General features: G+C 34.7%; 1 protein-coding gene across 4 annotated transcripts in view; it reads right to left on the reverse strand.

The window, feature by feature from the left end:
- Positions 1 to 20,559, reverse strand: part of SLC9A9 (solute carrier family 9 member A9) — a 687,543-nt gene that overhangs the window by 655,565 nt on the left and 11,419 nt on the right. For all 4 annotated transcript variants that reach the window (XM_047875494.1, XM_047875495.1, XM_047875498.1 and 1 more), the window contains one exon: positions 13,710 to 13,802. In XM_047875494.1, coding sequence (XP_047731450.1) covers positions 13,710 to 13,757 — 48 coding nt within the window. In that variant the 5' untranslated portion in view covers positions 13,758 to 13,802. The remainder of the gene's footprint in view (positions 1 to 13,709; positions 13,803 to 20,559) is intronic.

Here is a 20,559-nt window from a genome sequence, read left to right on the forward strand (position 1 = left end):
ACTAAAAAAACACATGTATGCATATATATGTATGAAACTTGACAAACAGAGGGAATCAAATAGCTCTATGTATAATTTCTCAAATTGAGAGTATTCACCTTTGTACTGAATTGCAAAATAAATATGAGGATTACTGAAAGTCAAAATAAAGCTAAGTACTTCCCACCTGGATTCACTGCCCCAAGACAGTCTTTCTAAAAACAAAATTTGAAATTTTGTATTTCAAAGTTATGTAATGCCTACATCAGATATCTTAAATAGTGTGCCTTGCTGAAAATTTACAAAACCTACAATTATGTCATCTCAAGCTCTGAAAAACAGGCAGTAATGTTTATGAAAGAGCAGGGTTCCAGATATACCCCATGTCAGAAAAATCTATTTGAGTTATAATGCTCTTGTACCCTCACTGCAGATTGTCAGCCAGAGCAATATGCAGAAAATATATAGCTTGCCTGATGGTACCCTTATTATAATAGTCTCAGAATTATGGGATAGATGTATTAGAATTTATACTTGAATAGACCTTTTTCTCTTCTGAGCTTTTGTGGTTTTTTTTTTTGTTGTTTTTTTGTCCATCATTAGATTTAGGGATGGTTGCTTAAATGTCTAGAAAGAAATGGTAAATAACCAGAAAAATTGCTGCAAAAGTATGATTTTTGTTACAACATGCAGGCAAGTTTTGAAGAAGAGGTCTTAAAACAATAAAAGACATTGTTCACAGAAAATCAATTTTTTTTTGACCATCTAATTCTCAGCAAGTCACTTCCAGCAAATTCTGCAGGAAGCATAGAATTAGTCCATACTGTGTAACCCCAATGGAGAATGAAAATGTTAGAAATGCGAATAGCTTTTCCTGTTTTGCCTTTTCACCATTCTATTCTTTCCATACTTATAATGAATGGAATTCATTCTAATACCATAATTAATACTTCTTTGGGTCACCCACCCAATGGAGAATTTCTGAACACATGAGTATGACACCCACTGGTGGAAGGGTATTAATCTACATTTGCAAAAGGTGAGAACTTCTATGGATCCTTTAAGAAAATGGTAGTATCTTTGAGACTTCTGCTTGAATGACCAATTATTCAACTGATTTATTTCAATTATGCTGTTTTTCCATCATTAAGCTCAAGTTTTATTCACTATCACCATTTAATCTTAGTTTTAGCTGGTCAGTATTATATAGCTAGGAAGAAATAAAGGTCTATGGCCTGAAGAATACCTGTCTTTCTCACACTTCATAGGAGTAGAAAGAGAATGCAAAATATAGTCCCTGATTCAGAGGTTATGCTGAAAGTGTACTTCACAGGTCCTAAAAACACTTACAATTTTATTTTTTTACCCTAGGTATAAGATTTGATAGTTCAAAAACAGATACTGAAGAATCTAAATTCTAAGCTCATTTGGAAAATCTATAATGCATAAGAATTCACCTCATTTTTATGACTGCTCTATTAATAGCTTAAAAAGACAAAATTAAATTCATTCCTAAGGATAATAGACTGTTTTATGGTACCTTTGTACAGCTGAAGATAGAGGATTAAATTACCACTTCAACAGTGAATTATTTTAAATATTTTAATAACATGCTGAATTTTACAAGAGAACAACCTTAACTGTTCCTTCATTAGTAACAAGTAGAGTTGCCACCTAAAATATAGGATGCCCACTTAAATTTAAATTTCAGGCAAGTAATGAATCCATTTTTTAGTATGTATATATTCCCTGAAATATTTGGGACATACATTGCTTTAAAAAAAGATCCTTCTTCATCTAAATTTCAAGTGTAACTAGGGATCCTATATGTTTATTTGCTAAATCTAGCAACTTTATTGGTAGCCCAACCCTCTGAATGGTTTTCAAGCAGTGATCAGGAGTTCAGTTGGCTATCAACATCCTTTACATTCACCCATTCATTCACTAACTCACTCATTAATTAATTTAACAAGTATTGGAATACCTCCTTTACTGTTGTCAGTATCAGGAATAGTTTTGCAAAACCCCCTGCCTCATGGATCAGTGGTCCTCAATCTTGGTTGTCCATTATGATCAGCTGGGGAGATTTTTTTTTTTTTTAATGGAGTCCTAGATACAACCCTCAAAGATTCTGAATTACTTGTTCTGGGATCTGGCCTGGTTATCAGACTTTTACAACCTCCCCATATGATTCGAATATATGACTAAGGTTGAGAACCACTGCTGTAGATGGAGACAAATTATATATTCTTAGCCATTTTTTTTTTTTGCAATCCCTGCATCTGCCATAAGGCATGCCTATTAATGGTTGAGTCACTCAGCAGATCAACTCTTCAGAGAAGCAAATTGCAAATAATTTTAACTGAGATTTTTCTAAAGCAATGTAACTATTAAGCTAGCATTATACATTATTAAACTATTTTGCTTCAATTTTAGAACTATGAATATTTAAATGAATGCATTCATCCATTCATTCAAAAATACCTAAATTTCTGTCCAAGCACTGGGCACTGAACCAGGCACTAGAGATGGAGCCATGAAAAAGGTAAAACTCCTGTTCATGCAAGAGGGACAATTAGTGTGAAAGCAAAAATTAAACACTTCCTATGAAGAAAATGAATCAAGGAGTCAAAGGAATTAAGTAGTGGGGAGGAGTGCATTTTAGAGCAATCAGGAAAATTTTCTCAAGGAACATCTGACCAGACACCTGAATGATGTGAGGACAGAAATTATGCAAATATCTCCAGTGAAAGGTAAAAGAAATACCAAGGAGGTCTGAACAAGTTTGGTGTGTTCACAGGAAGAGCTGAAAAGACAGTGTGACTACAGCAGTGGTAAAAGGACAGTGATACAAGATGAGGCCATACAGAAGTATAGGTAGCTCCTTAAACCAATATAAGGACATGGGACCATATTCTGGGCTGCAGAGTAAGAGATATGGTTTAATTTACATTGTTAAAAATATCACCCTGGCTTCCTTATGGAGACTTGCTGGTAGGATGATGGTGCCATAAAAGAGGCAGATTACTGTAGTAGTTAGGGTGAGAGATGATGGTGACTTGGACTAGGGCAGTAGCAGTAGAGTTTTTAAGAAGTGGTTGGGATATAATTTGAAAGTAAATCCAACAGTTGTTTCAGATAGGTTGGATATAGGGTGTGAAGGAAAGAGGAAATAAGAATATCTTGGAATTCAGCTTCTACTAAGACGGAGATAAAGGACTGACACAAGAGTTCTGGAAGGACCAGGTTAAGTTTGAGGTGCATAATCATTATCCCAGTGGATAGGGTCATTATGGTAGATATGTATATCTGGATCTCAGGGCTGCAGATATAAATTTAGATTATCATCTATATATAAAGGTGTACTTTTTTCCTCTATTAAGTTTAATACATTGGGCTGGTTTAAACAAAGTGGGGCAGTCATTTCCTTTCAAAATGAATTACTTCCTTTGGGAGTTCTACCTATGACCTAAACACTGGCACTGATGAATTATAATCCTTTACTACAGAAAACATATATAAAAGGAAATATTGCCCCTACAACTTTTTAAATGTCCTTAGGATTGATACACGAAATAATTATGAAAATTATTTTGATGATGCATGAGGTCTTTTTAGGCTATGGCTAAAAAGAACTTCTCATGATCAAGAAATAATTTTCAGGGCTCCTGGGGGATCAGTCGGTTAAGTGTCCAACTCTTGATTATGGCTCAGGTCACAATCTCACAATCATGAAATCGAGCCCTGTGTTCAGCTCCATGCTGAGTGTGGAGCCTGCTTGGGATTCTGTCTGTCTCTCTCTGCCCTCTCCCACTCACTTGTGTGCACAAACTTTCTCTCAAATTAAATAAATAAACATTTAAAAAAAGAAATGATAATTTTCAGCTGTAACTTTTATTCTTAAAATTGTTTTATCATATGTCGGCAAGGATGCAGAGAAAGGGGAACACTTTTGCACTGTTGGTGGGAATGCAAAATGGTATAGCCACCCTGGAAAGTAGTATGGAGGTTCCTCAAAAAATTAAAAATAGGGGCGCCTGGGTGGCACAGTCGGTTAAGCGTCCGACTTCAGCCAGGTCACGATCTCGCGGTCCGTGAGTTCGAGCCCCGCGTCGGGCTCTGGGCTGATGGCTCAGAGCCTGGAGCCTGTTTCTGATTCTGTGTCTCCCTCTCTCTCTGCCCCTTGCCCGTTCATGCTCTGTCTCTCTCTGTCCCCAAAATAAATAAACGATGAAAAAAAAAAATTAAAAATAGAACTACCCTATGACGCAGCAATCATACCTAGGTATTTATCCAAAGGATACAAAAATGGATTCAAAGGGGCACATGAACCCCAATGTTTATAGTAGCACTATCAACAATAGGCAAATTATGGAAAGAGCCCAAATGTCCATTGACTGATGAATGGAAAAAGAAGATGTGGTGTGTATATATATATATATATATATACAATGGAATACTTCTCAGCAATCAAAAAGAATGAAATCTTGCCATTTCCAACAATGTGGATGGAACTAGAGTATATTATGCTAAGTGAAATAAGTCAGAGAAAAGACAAATATCATGTGATTTCACTCATATGTGGAATTTTAGAAACAAAACAGATGGACATAAGGGAAGGGAAGGGAAGGAAGAATAAGATAAAAACAGAGGGAGGCGAACCATAAGAGACTCTTAAATACAAAGAACAAACAGGGTTGCTGGAGGGGTGTTTGGTGGGGGGATGGGTTGAATGGGAGATGAGCATTCCTTAATGTTGGGATGAGCACTGTGGGTTATATGTAAGTGATGAATTGTTAAAGTCCATTCCTGAACCCATTATTACACTATACGTTAACTAATTTGGATTTAGATAAAATTAAAAGATTTTTTAAAATTGTTCTATCATATAATTTAATATTAAAACAATCCAGAAGTATTTTTTAAAGGTAAATGATGAATGAGGGGCACCTGGGTGACTCATTCAGTTCAGTGACCGACTCTTGATTTCAGCTCAGGTCATGACCTCATGGTTCATGAGTTTGAATCCTGATCAGGTTCTGTACAACAAAGCCTGCTTGGGAATCTCTGTCCCACTCTCTCTGCCCCTTTCTCTCTCTCTCTCTCTCTCTCTCTCTCTCTCTCTCTCTCTCAAAAATAATAAAATCAATGTAAAAAGAATGAAGGTAAATGATGAATGAAAAGTAGATTTTTAATCTACTGTATTTTTTAGAATGAGGTTAATACAAGTAGCATTAGTTTCAAAAGGTTAAAAGGAGAATTTTAATACATTAAATAATCTCTATTTCAATATTTGCTAGAGTATTCCATTTGTAAAGTTTTTTCAAACTTGAGTTGTACTAGGAAAAAAAAAAAAGATTTGGAGCTTCATATTGCCACTAAACCAGTTATATGGTTGAACACAAACTGTTTAACTGCCTTGAACCTTAGTTTTTCTTATTGGTAAAAAAGCTTTAAATCTACTTCAAAGGTCTTTTGTATAAATAAAATAATATATGTAAAAGTATTTCATAAATAAAACACACCAATGAGAGGTAAATAAGTCATGGCATAGTGTCCACATACTCTTCTATTGGTAAATATATATCCTGTACTCAAGAATTCAAAGCAAATGGCAATGATGTTAACCTCACTACAATAAACTAGTGAAAAAGTATTTCAACCTCAAGAACATAGAGTCAAAATTCTTGTCTCTTTATTATTTTTTTGACTTGTTTCTCTGGTGATATTTGTTTATTTTTTCTTGAGCTATTAAGGTGATTGGGTTTATCCTTTTCTCTCTGTCTTTGATGAAGATAAATGAGATATGTGACATGGTAAGAATAAGGAGTAACCACTGACAGATGGAAAAAAAAGAGAACTATAAAGCATTCAGATAAAGCGCAAATAAACAGCAACTCAACTCTCCTCTAAAATTTACAGTATACACTAGTGTCAACAATAGCCAAATTATGGAAGGAGCCCAAATGTCCAACAACTGACAAATGGATAAAGACATGGTATATACACACACACACACACACACAATGGAATTATTACTTGGCAATCAAAAAGAATGAAATCTTGCAATTTGCAACAACATGGATGGAACTAGAGTACATTCTGCTAAGTGAAATAAGTCAGTCAGAGAAACAAATATCATATGATTTCCCTCATATGTGGAATTTTAGAAACAAAACAGATGAGCACAGGGAAGGAAAGTAAAAATAAGACAAAAACAGAGATGGAGGCAGGGGCGCCTCTGTGGCTCAGTCAATTAAGCATCCGACTTTGGCTCAGGGCATGATCTCCCAGTTTTTGAGTTTGGCCCTGGTAGGGCTCTGTGCTGACAGCTCGGAGCCTGGGGCCTGCTTCAGATTCTGTGTCTCCCTCTCTCTCTGCCCCTTCCACACTCGCGCTCTGTCTCTTTCTCTCTCAAAGATAAACAAACATTTAAAAAAATTAAAAAAAAAAACAGGGAGGCAAACCATAAGAGACTCTTAAATACACAGAACAAACTGAGGGTTGCTGGAGCGATGTTGGGTGGGGGTGGATGGACTAAATGAGTGATTAAGGAGGGCACTTGTTGGGATGAGCCCTGGGTGTTATATGTAAGTGATGAATCACTGAATTCTACTCCTGAAATCTTTATTACACTGTATGTTAACTAACTTGGATTTAAATTTTTTTTTTCAACATTTATTTATTTTTGGGGCAGAGAGAGACAGAGCATGAACGGGGGAGGGGCAGAGAGAGAGGGAGACACAGAATCAGAAACAGGCTCCAGGCTCTGAGCCATCAGCCCAGAGCCCGACGCGGGGCTCGAACTCACGGACCGCGAGATCGTGACCTGGCTGAAGTCGGACACTTAACCGACTGCACCACCCAGGCGCCCCGAATTTAAATAAAATTTAAAAATTAAAAAAATTACAGTGTAAGCAATATATAATTATGCACTTATATTAGTAATTATTTACTGCTGAAAGTTTTTTTTCTTTTAGAGAGTGAATTTTAACCAATCAGTAAAACACCATTATCAGTCAGCCTTTGGAGTACAGAAAAGAGTTGTATTAAATAGTAATAGGATTCACTCCCATTTCCCTAGTTCTACCCTTGATTCCTGGACCTGTGAATCTTGGTTATGGGAGAACCAACACTATATACTGGATGCTAATGTAAACATAAATAGCCTCCTGGATGATATGGGAGTGACATCACTCATTGTTACTCTTAGTGTCCACCAACAATATTTTTTTTTTGCTTTCTGTACCCACAACCTTACACTCTGTTGGTCCAGATGTTTGAGTTTCAAAAGGAAGAATGCTTCTAGGAGACACAGGGAGAATACCACATGAAGACAGAGTAATGCATCTACAAGCCAAAGAATGCCAAAATTTGTTGGCAAACTACCAAAAGCTAGAATGATGTAATAGGGAGTATTGCCCTACAGGCCTCAGAGGAGCATAGGCCTGTAGACACCTGATTTTAGACTTTTAGCCTCCAGAACTTGAGACAATAGATTTTGGCGTCCTTTTTTTAAGCCACCTAAGCTTGAGAAAAGTAATACAACTACTATTTTAATAAATCCTCTACATTTAACAAGGCCCAGTATTTGTTTAGGGATTTACTATTTTCTAGGAACTATTAGCTAATGGACTGTGTCTCCTGTTTTTCAGAAGCAGTTAAGGAGAAACAAGAAGGATAATTGTCAAGATGTAGCACAATCTTTAAGTGAAAAAAATGTTTATGCTCTTCATAATAAAGCACCTTTTTATTTTCACTTTCGGAGAACAATAGGGTATTTTAGACATGGGAATAACATTGGCAAGTAGACTTGGAGAATATGAGCCAGTTTTATAAGTGTAACAGAGGATGAATTAACATTCATTGATGTACTTTTAAACTTCACCAGAATCAAGGGTCTAAAAGACAAGGGAGGCCATTATGTTGCCCAAACTTCTAAAGTAATATTTGATTTCAGCCAAGGAAGTACAACACTACAGACAGATAGGGGAGGGGAAGCAGGGGGAATTTAAATTATCTCATAAGGAAACATTTAAAGGAGTATAACATCCATCATTTTGTCAACAGTGATTGGGTAAGGCTGAGATTTTAGAAGTTCAACAGGACTTTGAAATCTAAAATGTGTTATTTTACTGCTCAAATACATTTTAATACATTGATACAATTCAACACTTTATCACTAGTTATAATCACCAGATAATCTGCAAAAAATATCTATGTCATAGCCAGAAATTCTTTAGATCTTGAAGAGAAAAACCAGAAAATTCCACTTTGTGTGCAAGAAAATCATGGAATTGCAGATGGGTTAAAGGGGAGATTTCAAAAGTGGTTCCAGGAGATAGTAACAAGATATATTTACTGATGAAAGTGGTAACTAAAAGTTGGCAACTAGTTTATAGTTAAAAGATCAGCTGCCAGAAGGACCCCAAATCATAATCTTATGTGAAGAGTTAGTACACAGTGCAGAAAAAGAAATTATCTAGACAAAGGGATGTGATAGGAATGAGATCATTCTCATTAAATGGTTGGACTGACCTGAAAATATTAATAGTTGTACAAGGCTTTGATGATTCATAACCTCTACATGAAATAAAGTAGGTTAATGAAAATGGATTTTATTATTGCCTTACCCAGGAATATTTCAACATTACCTCTCACCTGAAGCTTCAGAATGTCTGGTAGTTGGTATTTAAGTAGACATGGGCCCTGGAATGAAGAAATCACCACTGAAGATGTCACCTTCTGCTGTGCAGGGCCATACTCTCTAGAGGAATAAGTATAATCTATCAACTATATATTGATATTTTGAAAAGAGCAACTTAGTTCAGGCCATCTTCTATAGCCCCCTCAGATTTTATGTTAAGTATTTCGACTTAAGAAAAAGTGATAAGACTGCATGAAACATTTTATTATCAGGCCTGGAAGTGGGTGTATCTTGTCCATCAAGCTACTTTGGCTAGAATCCTGTCACAAGACCATATCCATATTGCAGTCTGGGCTGGGAAAGATAGTGACCCCATGTGGAAGAGGAAATGGAATTGATAAGCATCTAGGAATTAGTGTGAAAAAACTGATACATATAAACATACACATAAGTTGAAAAAACATCTATTTCCCCTTATTCAAAGCAGCATTAGTGACAACAGCCAAGACATAGAAACAAACCTAAGTGTCCATTGATAGATGAATGGATAAAGAAGTTGTGGTGTATATATACAATGGAATATTATTCAGCCATAAAAAAGAGGAAATCGTGCCATCTGCAACAACATAAATGGACCTAAATGCACTATATTAAGAGAGGTAAGTCAGACAAAGACGAATACCGTATTATCTCACTTATATGTGGAATCTAAAAACAAAGAACACCAAATTCATAGAAGAGATCATAATGGTGGATACCAGAGACAGGGGTGAGGAGAGGGGAATTGGAAGAAGGTGGTCAAAAAGGTACAAACTTCTAGTTATCTTATATTTACCTTATATCTTATATTTATCTTTACCATATAAAGTAATAATATGGATGTAATATACAGCATAATGACTATAGTTAACACTGCTGTATGGTATGTAGGAAAGTTGTTAAGAGAGTAGAACCTAGGAGTTCTCATCACAAGGAGACATTGTTTTTTTCTTTTTCTTTTTCTTGTATATATATGAGATGGTGGATGTTAACTACTGTGGCAATAATTTTATAACATGTAAATCAAACCATCATGCTGTATACCTTAAACTTATACAGTGATATATGTCAATTATTTCTTAATACAACTGGGGGGAAAACATGCACAAATATCCCCTATTTTCATTTTGTGGGCACTTGCAGCTATGTCTATACCCAACTATTAATTTTTAACCTTTCTGGATTAGATTGGATCTCATTAATCTACAATTTATACTTGGGTTTTGCACTGTGATTCAATCTAAGAGTTTTCTTTACTAGGTAAGTTTATTCCATATAAATTTATTGATCTGAGAGATATATTTGACTTAGTTCTGTCAAGTTATTTTATGTTTTCTTCTTTTACTTTTTAAATGTTTACTACAAGTTTTTGGTTTTTCTTTGGTTTAATTTTAGGCTTCTTTATTTTCTTTATAATAATTTAAGTGGTTTCCTTTCTAAAAGCAATATAATATATCCTCTAATTTTTATAGGTTTGAAATGTCTGTTAGCTTAAACTTGTGCAATAATTGGTTTAGTATCAAATTCTTAGGATGTTCTTACTTTTCCTGAGGAAATGTAAATACTGTTTCATAGCCTTCTAGCACTGATTGTTTCTGGGATGAATTTCTATATAATTTTCTCTTCATTTTTGGAAAAAGGTAAATTGTTGGGTTATTTCTTGACATTGACTTATTTGTGTAAATTCCTTCTAAAATAAGATGTTGTGAAACTGCTAATTTATTTTCTAAAGTGTTATATAATTTTTCAATCCCACCAGCATTGTTTGAGTTTCTGTTGTTTCACATCCTTACCCATACTTGGTATTTCTAATCCTTTTCATCTTGGCCATATTAAGGGTATACAGTCATTTGTTCTTTTGACTTTCAGTTTATATTTTTCTGATGGGTATTGATAATCAACATTTTTTCAGTATTTATTTACCACTTACATATTATTTACATATGATTTTTATAAAATATAATTACAATATAAATATATTCTATATTACATAAATTATATAATTATATACATATATAATTTAATAGATATATGTACATAATTTTTTTCCCAATCTATGGGTTGCTTTTTCATTTTATTAATGGGATATTTAAAAGAGAAGTTATCTTGAGAAAAGAACAAAGTAGGAGGCATCACACCCTTCCTGATTTCAAGCTATATTATAAAAGTATGGTAATCAAAATAATATGATACTGGCATTAAAACATATTGACCAATGGAGCAGAATCAAGAACCAGAAATAAACCCATGCTTATATAGCCAACAAATATTTGACAAGAGGGCCAAGAATAGTCAATGGACAAAAGACAGTCTATTCAATAAATGGTGCTGGAAAAATTGTAGATATTCCCATATAAAATAATTAAACTAAACACCTGTTTTATACCTCTCACGAAAATGAACTCAAAATGGATTAAAGACTTAAGTGTTAAGGTTGGAAGTCAAATAACTCCTAGAAGAAAACATAGAAACAAAGTTTGAAATGGTCTCGGCAATTTTTTGCATATGACACCTACCTAAAGCACAAGTAACAAAGTCAAGAATAAAGAAGTGAGTCTACATCATACTAACAAGCTCTACACAGAAAACAAAAACAAAAACAACAAAAAAATTGACTAAAGTGAAAATGGGGGAAAATACTTGCAAACTTCAAAATAGGAAAAAAAATACTTGTAAACTATATATCTGATAAGGAGCTAATATCCAAAAATATAAAAAAACAATTCATACAATTCAATAGCAGAGCCCCCCAAATAATACAATTAAAAAAATGGGCAAAGGATCTGAATAGACTTTTTCCAAAGAAGATATACAAATGACCAACAAGTACATGAAAAGGTGTTCAACATCACTAATCATCAGGGAAATGCAAATTAAAACCACAATATCACCTCACATCTGTTAGAATGGCCATAATAAAAGAGATAAGAGATAACAAATGCTCATAAGGATGTGGAGAAAAGGAAACACTTGTGCATGGTTGGTAGGATGGTAAGTTGGTACAGCTACTATGGAAAACAGTAAGGAGGTTCCTCCAAACTTAAAATTAGAACTACCATATATCTGAAGGAAATGAAAACACTATGTGAAAAAGATAATCTGCACCCCTATGCTAATTAATGATAGCATTATTTACAATATCTAAGACATGGAAACAACCTAAGTCTCCATACATGGATGAATAGATACAAAAGTTGTGATATATTGCAACTACATGGATGGAACTGGAGGGTATTATGCTAAGTGAAGTTAGAGAAAGACAAAAATCAAATGACTTCACTCATATGAGGACTTTAAGAGACAAAACAGATGAACATAAGGGAAGGGAAACAAAAATAATATAAAAACAGGGAGGGGGACAAAACAGAAGAGACTCATAAATATAGAGAACAAACTGAGGGTTACTGGAGGGGTTGTGGGAGAGGGGATGGGCTAAATGGGTAAGGGGCACTAAGGAATCTACTCCTGAAATCATTGTTGCACTATATGCGAATTTGGATGTAAATTAAAAAAAATAAAGAATAAAGTTTTTTTTAAAAAGTTGTAGTATATACATACATACATACATATAAACACATACACACACATATACAATGGAATATTATTCAAAATAAAAAAGAACAAAATCTTGCCATTTGGGAAAACACCAATCGACCTTGAGGGCATTATGTTAAGTGAAATAAAGACAAATACTGTATGATCTCACTTATATGTGGAATCTAAAGAAACAAAAAACAAAAAAATAGGGTGCCTGAGTGATTCAGTCAGTTAAGTGTCTGACTTCGGCTCATGTCATGATCTTGTGGTTCATGAGTTCGAGCCTGCTTCAGATTCTGTGTCTCACTCTCTCTCTGCCCTTCCCCTGCTCACACACACACACACACACACACACACACACACACACCACGCACACACACACACCCTCTCTCTCTCTCTCAAAAATAAACATTAAAAAAAAATTAGGGGATCCTGGGTGGCTCAGTCGGTTAAGTGTCCGACTTCAGCTCAGGTCATGATCTCACGGTCCGTGAATTCGAGCCCCGCGTCGGGCTCTGGGCTGATGGCTCAGAGCCTGGAGCCTGCTTCCGATTCTGTGTCTCCCTCTCTCTCTGCCCCTCCCCGGCTCATGCTCTGTCTCTCTCCGTCTCAAAAATAAATACACGTTAAAAAAAAATTAAAAAACCAAAACCAAAACAAACAAACAAACAAACAAACAAAAAACCCCTCCAAATTCATAAAAAAAAAAAAAAAAAAAAAAAAAGATCAGATGTGTGGTTACCAGAGGCAGTCGGTGGAGGAGGGTGGAATCTGATGAAGGTGATCAAAAGTTACAAACTTTCAATTATAAGATAAATAGTACTACAGATGCAATGTACATGATGACTATAGTTAACACTGCTGTATGGTATGTTTGGAAGTTGTTAAGAGAATAAATTCTAGGAGTTCTCATCACACAGAATAAGACATTTTCTTTTTCATTTTTTTTGTATCTATATGAGGTGATAAACATTAAACTCATCGTGGTAATCTCTTCACAAATATGTAAGTCAAACCATGCTGTACACCTTAAATTTATACAATATTGTATGTCAATTATATCTCAATACTTGGGAAAAATAAAACAAAGATACTGTTTTAAAACCTAAAGTGATAACAATAACATTTATTAAATCCACTCCAAAAGGAACTAAGACTGTACCTGTGTCAGAACAAAAACTATATAATACAGATTTACACGTAGGGAATGGATAATAAAACAATCCTGAGTGGGCAGCATGGAAGAAAAGAAGAAAGGCAGTTATCACTATGGGATTTTTCAGCACCTCTATAGCATCAAGCAATGAAAAACAATTCAGTAAGGATAAGCTGGATGAGCACTGTAAACCAACAACAGCTGATAATTAAGAAGAAACTGAAAAGGAGAAAAGGAGTAGGAAAGTCAGAATCATTAAAGGATTTTTACAAAAGAATATGAGATTTTACGTTAGTCCTTAGACATATAGCTGTTTTTCGCATCCTACCTTGGGATGAAGTGTGGCCTTACCTTGACAGATAAATTTAAAGACTGAAGAGATTTCCTGGCATTGAGCATCACTTCAGGATGTCAACAGAATCAGGATGATCTCCGCATGGATGCCTGAAATTTATGTATTCAAACAATTATATCTCAAATCCCACATGTTCACTCAATAATCTTAACTTTTTTTTTTTAATTTTAGAGAGCAAGCACGAATAAGGGAGAGGGGCAGAGGGAGAGAGAGAATCACAAACAGGTTTCATGCTCAGCACATGGCCTGACGCGAGGTTTGATCTCAAAACCATGGGATCATGACCAGAGCCGAAATCAAGAATCAGATGCTCAACTGACTGAGCCACCCAGGCGCCCCTCTCTCAATAACTTTATAACCAGTGCCCCAGTCACTTTATTTCCTTATTTTATTAAATAACTTATTAAATTATAAAATTTACAAAAAACATTTTAAAAATTAAAGAGTTTTTAATTTTGATAAGTAAATTTAACATTTATTGCATTTATGATGGGAGCTTTTGGCATGTTATCTCAAAAATCTTTCTCTATCCCAGTTCTGTAATAATTTTGCCTTGGTTTTCTTCTGTAAGTGTCACAAAGTTTTTGCCTTTATGTTCAGATCTCTGATCCATTTCAAGTTAAATATCTGTATTTTTTTTGAAAGTTAAATCAATTTTACATTTCTAGAATAAGTACTACTTGGTAATGATATATTATTTTTATGTTTTGCTGGATTAGATTTATAATATTTTGATAAAAATTTTTTCATCTATGTTCATGAGGGATATTGATCTGTAGTTTTGTTTCCTTGCAATGTCTCTGTCTGGTTTTAGGGTATTAGGACAATGTTGGCCTCCTAAAATGAGTCGGAAGTATTTCATTCCCACTGTTTCCTCAAATCTGTATAACATTAATGTCATTTTTCTTTTAATATTTTCTTAAGTTTACTAGTCCTTCCACGTGGGAGTGATGTTTTTTTTTTGTTTTAGAGGTGGGGAGGTTTTAAATAATAAATTTCATTTTTTTTAATAGGAGAATTTTTCATATATTTATTTTTTCCCTGTGTCAATTTTGTTCAACTGATCTCTTAGACATTTTCAATTTTATCAATTTTAAGTAATCCATTTTCCCATGAAATATGTCCATTTATTCTTTTAATGTATATAAGCTCTATAGAGTTTTCTCCTTTTACATTCCTATCTTTGGCAATTTTTGTCTTCATTTTTTTCTGATCAGCCTAGCAAGGGGTTTATCGATTTTACTGATCTTTGTTCAACTGATTTTTTTTAACTTATTATTTTGATTCATTATTCTATTCCTTATTTCATTCCTTCTACTTATGTTGGGCTTAATTTTTTTTACCTTTTTAAATAGAAGCTTAGGGGCGCCTTGGTGGCTTGGTCGGTTAAGCGTCCGACTTCGGCTCAGGTCATGATCTCACGGTCCCTGAGTTTGAGCCCCGCGTCGGGCTCTGTGCTGACAGCTCAGAGCCTGGAGCCTGTTTCAGGTTCTGTGTCTCCCTCTCTCTCTGCTCCTCCCCTGTTCATGCTCTGTCTCTCTCTGTCCCAAAAATAAATAAACGTTAAAAAAAAATTTTAAATAAAAGAAATAAAAAAAATAAATAGAAGCTTAGATCATTGATTTTTTAAATTATTTTTTAAAAATATCAATAATAATAGATATTAATATCATTTAAAAAATATTTGCACTTAAAAGCTATAAATTTCCATGGAGGCATCACTTTAGCTGCCCCTACAAATTTTAATGTGTTACTCTCACTTTAATTCAAAAATAATTTCATTTCATTTCATTTCATTTCAATATTTGTTTTCTAATTCACTATGTTATTTATTCATTGAATCTGGGTTATTTAAAACTGTACAGTTTAATTTTCAAATATTTAGGTATTTATTTACAGATAAATTTTATTTATTTTTATTTTATTTCATTATGGTCAGAGAATAATGCTGTATGATTTTGGTTATTTTACTTTTATTAGAATTTTTTGTGGCTCAACGTAAAATCTATTTGATGAATATTTCCCATGCACTCAAAACAAGTATGTATTTTTTGTTAAATGTAGTTTTCTATATTTCAATTTAGGTCAAACATGATGATATTGTTGTTCATGTCTTCTATAAACTTAGTGATTTTCTGTAAATTTCCTTTATCAGTTACTGAATTGTGTTGAAATCTTCAACCACAATTACAGATTAATTTAATTTTCCTTTCAGTTCTCTTAGTTTTGGTTTCACGCATTTTGAAACTCATTTATTAGGTGAATACAGGTTTAGGATTTTTATGCCCTCTCAATGAATTGATCCTTTAATTATTATAAGATGACATTCTTTACTTTGGTAATATCATTTCACTTTAAATTTATTTTGTCTGATATTAATACAACCACTTTAGCTTTTTTACAACTAAAGACCTACCATTGTCTTTATATTCAAAGTGATTATATGCACACCATCAAGTTTGCTTTGCTTTTTCATCTAGCCTGAAAATCTGTCTTTAATTGGATTAGTAGAACAGTTGTGTAGAACCAAATTTCTATCTGGCATTATTTTTATTCAGTCTAAAATAACTTCCTTAATCATTTCTGATAGTGCTGGATTGTGATACATTTTCTTAGCTTTGTCTGAAAATGTCTTTGCCTTCATTTTTGAAGGATATTTTAACTAGATATAGAATCTGATTATAGATTTTTTTTCTTTCTGTCAGTACTTTCAAGATGTTTTTTCCATCACCCTCCAGCTTATATTGTTTCTAATGAAAAGTCAATATTAATTCTTATCTTATTAATTGCACTACAAGTAAAATGCTTTTTTTTTTCCTTGGGTTCATTTAAAAAAATTTTTGTCATTAATTTTCAACAATTTAAGTCTGTTGGTATGATTTTCCTGGTGTTTACTCTGTTGGGAACTAACTAGACTTCAGGCTGTTGGGAATATATGATTTTCTTCAAATTTGAAAAATATTTGACTGCTGTATCATCAAAAAATTTTCCATTCCCCCTTCCTTCTGGGATACTATCTGTACTTATGTTAGATCACTCGATATTGTCCACACTCACAGAGTCAATGTGTTCATTTACTTTTGGCCCTTTTGTTCTTTGTTCTGTAAACACTTTGTGGTTGTTTGCTACATCTTCAGTTATATTTTTAAGTTTATTTATTTATTTTGAGAGAGAGAGAGAGAGAGAGCAGGGGAGGAGCAGAGAGAGAGAGAGAATCCTAAGCAGGCTCCACACTGTCAGTGCAGAGCCCAATGCAGGGCTCAAACTCATGAACTGTGAGATCATGACCTGAGCTGAGATCAAGAGTCGGACACTTAACAAACTGAGCCACTAAGGTGTCCCAGTTCATTAACCTTTTATTTTAGTGTACAGTCAGCTATTAAGCTCACTGTTGTTTTTGGGTTTTGTTTTTCTTCATTTTGGAAACATTTTTTACATCTAAATGTTTCATTTTAGTTCTTTTTTCATATCTTTCATTTGTCTCACTTTCATATTTCCTCTCTTTCAAAATATTTATAATTAGTATTTTAAAGAATGTGTCTGCTAATTTCATCATTATATTTATTTCTATTAATTAATTGCATTCCTAGTTATTAGTTGCTTTTTCCTGCATGCATAGTAATTTTTTATTGAATACTGAATATGAGTTTTATGTTGCAGAGTCTGGATTTTAGTCTTTCTTTAAAGAATGCTGAGTTTTTTGAACTATTGGGACCTCATGAAGATAAAAAGCTTCTGCATAGTGGGGCGCCTGGGTGGCGCAGTCGGTTAAGCATCCGACTTCAGCCAGGTCACGATCTCGCGGTCCGTGAGTTTGAGCCCCGCGTCGGGCTCTGGGCTGATGGCTCAGAGCCTGGAGCCTGTTTCCGATTCTGTGTCTCCCTCTCTCTCTGCCCCTCCCCCGTTCATGCTCTGTCTCTCTCTGTCCCAAAAATAAACGTTAAAAAAAAAAAAAAGTTTAAAATAAAATAAAAAAGCTTCTGCATAGCAAAGGAAACAATCAACAAAACTAAAAGGCAACCAATGGAATGGGAAAAGATATTTGCAAATGACAATCAGACAAAGGGCTAGTATCCAAAATCTATAAAGAACTCACCAAACTCCACACCCAAAAAACAAATAATCCAGTGAAGAAATGGGCAGAAAACATGAATAGACACTTCTCTAAAGAAGACATTCAGATGGCCAACAGGCACATGAAAAGATTCTCAACGTTGCTCTTCATCAGGGAAATACAAATCAAAACTACACTCAGATATCACCTCACGCCAGTCAGAGTGGCCAAAATGAACAAATCAGGAGACTATAGATGCTGGAGAGGATGTGGAGAAATGGGAAGCCTCTTGCACTGTTGGTGGGAATGCAAACTGGTGCAGCCATTCTGGAAAGCAGTATGGAGGTTCCTCAAAAAATTAAAAATAGACCTACCCTATGACCCAGCAATAGCACTGCTAGGAATTTACCCAAGGGATACAGGAGTGCTGATGCATAGGGGCACTTGTACCCCAATGTTTATAGCAGCACTTTCAACAATAGCCAAATTATGGAAAGAGCCTAAATGTCCATCAACTGATGAATGGATAAAGAAATTGTGGTTTATACACACAATGGAATATTACTTGGCAATGAGAAAGGATGAAATATGGCCCTTTGTAGCAACGTGGATGGAACTGGAGAGTGTTATGCTAAGTGAAACAAGTCATACAGAGAAAGACAGATACCATATGTTTTCACTCTTATGTGGATCCTGAGAAACTTAACAGAAGACCATGGGGGAGGGGAAGGAAAAAAAAAAGTTAGAGAGGGAGGGAACCAAACCATAAGAGACCCTTAAAAACTGAGAATAAACTGAGGGTTGGTGGGGCATGGGAGAGAGGGGAAAGTGGTGATGGGCATTGAGGAGGGCACCTACTGGGATGAGCACTGGGTGTTGTGTGGAAATCAATTTGACAATAAATTTCACATTAAAAAAAAAGAATAAACACTAAAAAAATAAAATAAAAATAAAAAATGAAAAAAAATGCTGAGTTTTGCTGTGGCATTGTTATTTCATCCATTCAAGGTTTTTTAAAAAGCTTTGTTCAGGTGATGACAGAATATTCTTAATATGGCCAAATTTAGCCCTATTACTAAAATGGGACCATTTTGGGATCTCTACGGAATGCCTTGATTGCTCAACAATGTTTCTCCATTCTGGCTGCTCTAAATTCAAATATTTCCCAGGTGTGTTCATGCTCTCCTTTCCTGCTCTGCAGTCTGTAAACTGCCTCCAGTTAGAAAGTGGAATGATTGAGAGGCGCCTAGGTGGTTCAGTTGGTTGGGCAACCGACTTCGGCTCAGGTCATGATCCCAGAGTTTGTGAGTTTGAGCCCCGCGTGGGGCTCTGTACTGACAGCTCAGAGCCTGGAGCCTGCTTCTGATTCTGTGTCTCCCTCTCTCTCTCTGCCCCTCCCCCACTCATGCTCTGTCTCTCTCTGTCTCAGAAATAAACATTAAAAAAAAATTAAAAAAAAAAGAAAGTGGAAGGATTGAATAACTTATTTCATTTGTTTCCCTTCTCTTTAGGATCACACTCTTCTACTGCCTGTTTTTCAAAATCTGAACACAGTTCTTCCCCACATTTTGTCCAATTTTTTAGTTGTTTATGGTGGAAGCACTAGTGTAGTATTTTTTACTTGTTTTATTTATTGTCTTTTTATTATAAGATAAAATCACAGAAAAACACACAAAAGAAAATGTAGCTTAGTGAATTACTATAAGGGTAAATTCCTGCTTTGTTTTAAATGTTTGTATCCCCCTCCTTCAAAATTCTTAAATTGAAATCCTAATCCCCAAAGGTGATGGTATTAGTAGGTGGAGACTTTGGGTTAGTTCTCTAATAAGAGGTTCCAGAGAACTCCCTGGCCCTTTCTGCCTACTGATAATACAAGAAGTCTGTGACTAAGAAGAGGGCCCTACCCAAGCATGCCAGTGCTATGATCTTAGACTTCCAGCCTTCAGAACTGTGAGAAATAAATTTATGTTGTTTATAAGCTACCCAGTCTGTGGTATTTTGTTATAGCTACACGAATGGTCTAAGAGAATACCCTTATAACCACCATCCTGGTCAAGAAACAGAAATTGGTTAACCATCCCAGAAGCCTCTCTGTGTGCCCTTTTGCACAGATAGCCCCCTCCCACCCATATACACTATTGCAACTTTTATGACACTCATTTCCTTGTTGTTTTTATGGCTTTTAATGATCCAAGTGGACATCCCTAGACATTATAGTTTAGTCTTACTCATTTTTCTTAACTTGAATGGTCTTTTAAGACTCCTTTTACATACAGGTGTTCCTGGTATCCCTTCTTTTCCTTACTATTTATTTGTTGAAGAAATGAGATGTTTGTCCAGTCTGGTTTCTCATAGTCTGGATTTTTTTTATTACATACTTGTGATGTGATTCAACATGTTCTATTTTATTCTATTTCCTGCAAACTGTCTTCAGGATCTAGAAGTTTGATAAAATTACATTTTTATCCCCTTGGTAAGACTATAATCTTTCATCTAAAGGTACACATAATTTGTTTTCTCTCAATTTTGATGCAGCAGCCATTTGTGCTCAATGTCTAAATTCCAGTTCATTGGTATTTATAAAGTACCTATGATATGCTAATATTTGTATTGATTAGCTAGAATAAGTTAATAAGAAGACAATTCCTCATTTGATACTTACCAAGTGGTATAGTTCATTTAGGAAAGGAGAAATGAATGCTTCCTTCTCTTTGTTTTTTTTTTTTTTAAGATAATGATTTCTGACTGTATTAGTTTTTTTCAGTTGCTGTAACAACCACAAACTTGGTGCC

This window comes from Prionailurus viverrinus, chromosome C2, assembly GCF_022837055.1.
Source record: "Prionailurus viverrinus isolate Anna chromosome C2, UM_Priviv_1.0, whole genome shotgun sequence".
Lineage (NCBI taxonomy): Eukaryota > Metazoa > Chordata > Mammalia > Carnivora > Felidae > Prionailurus > Prionailurus viverrinus.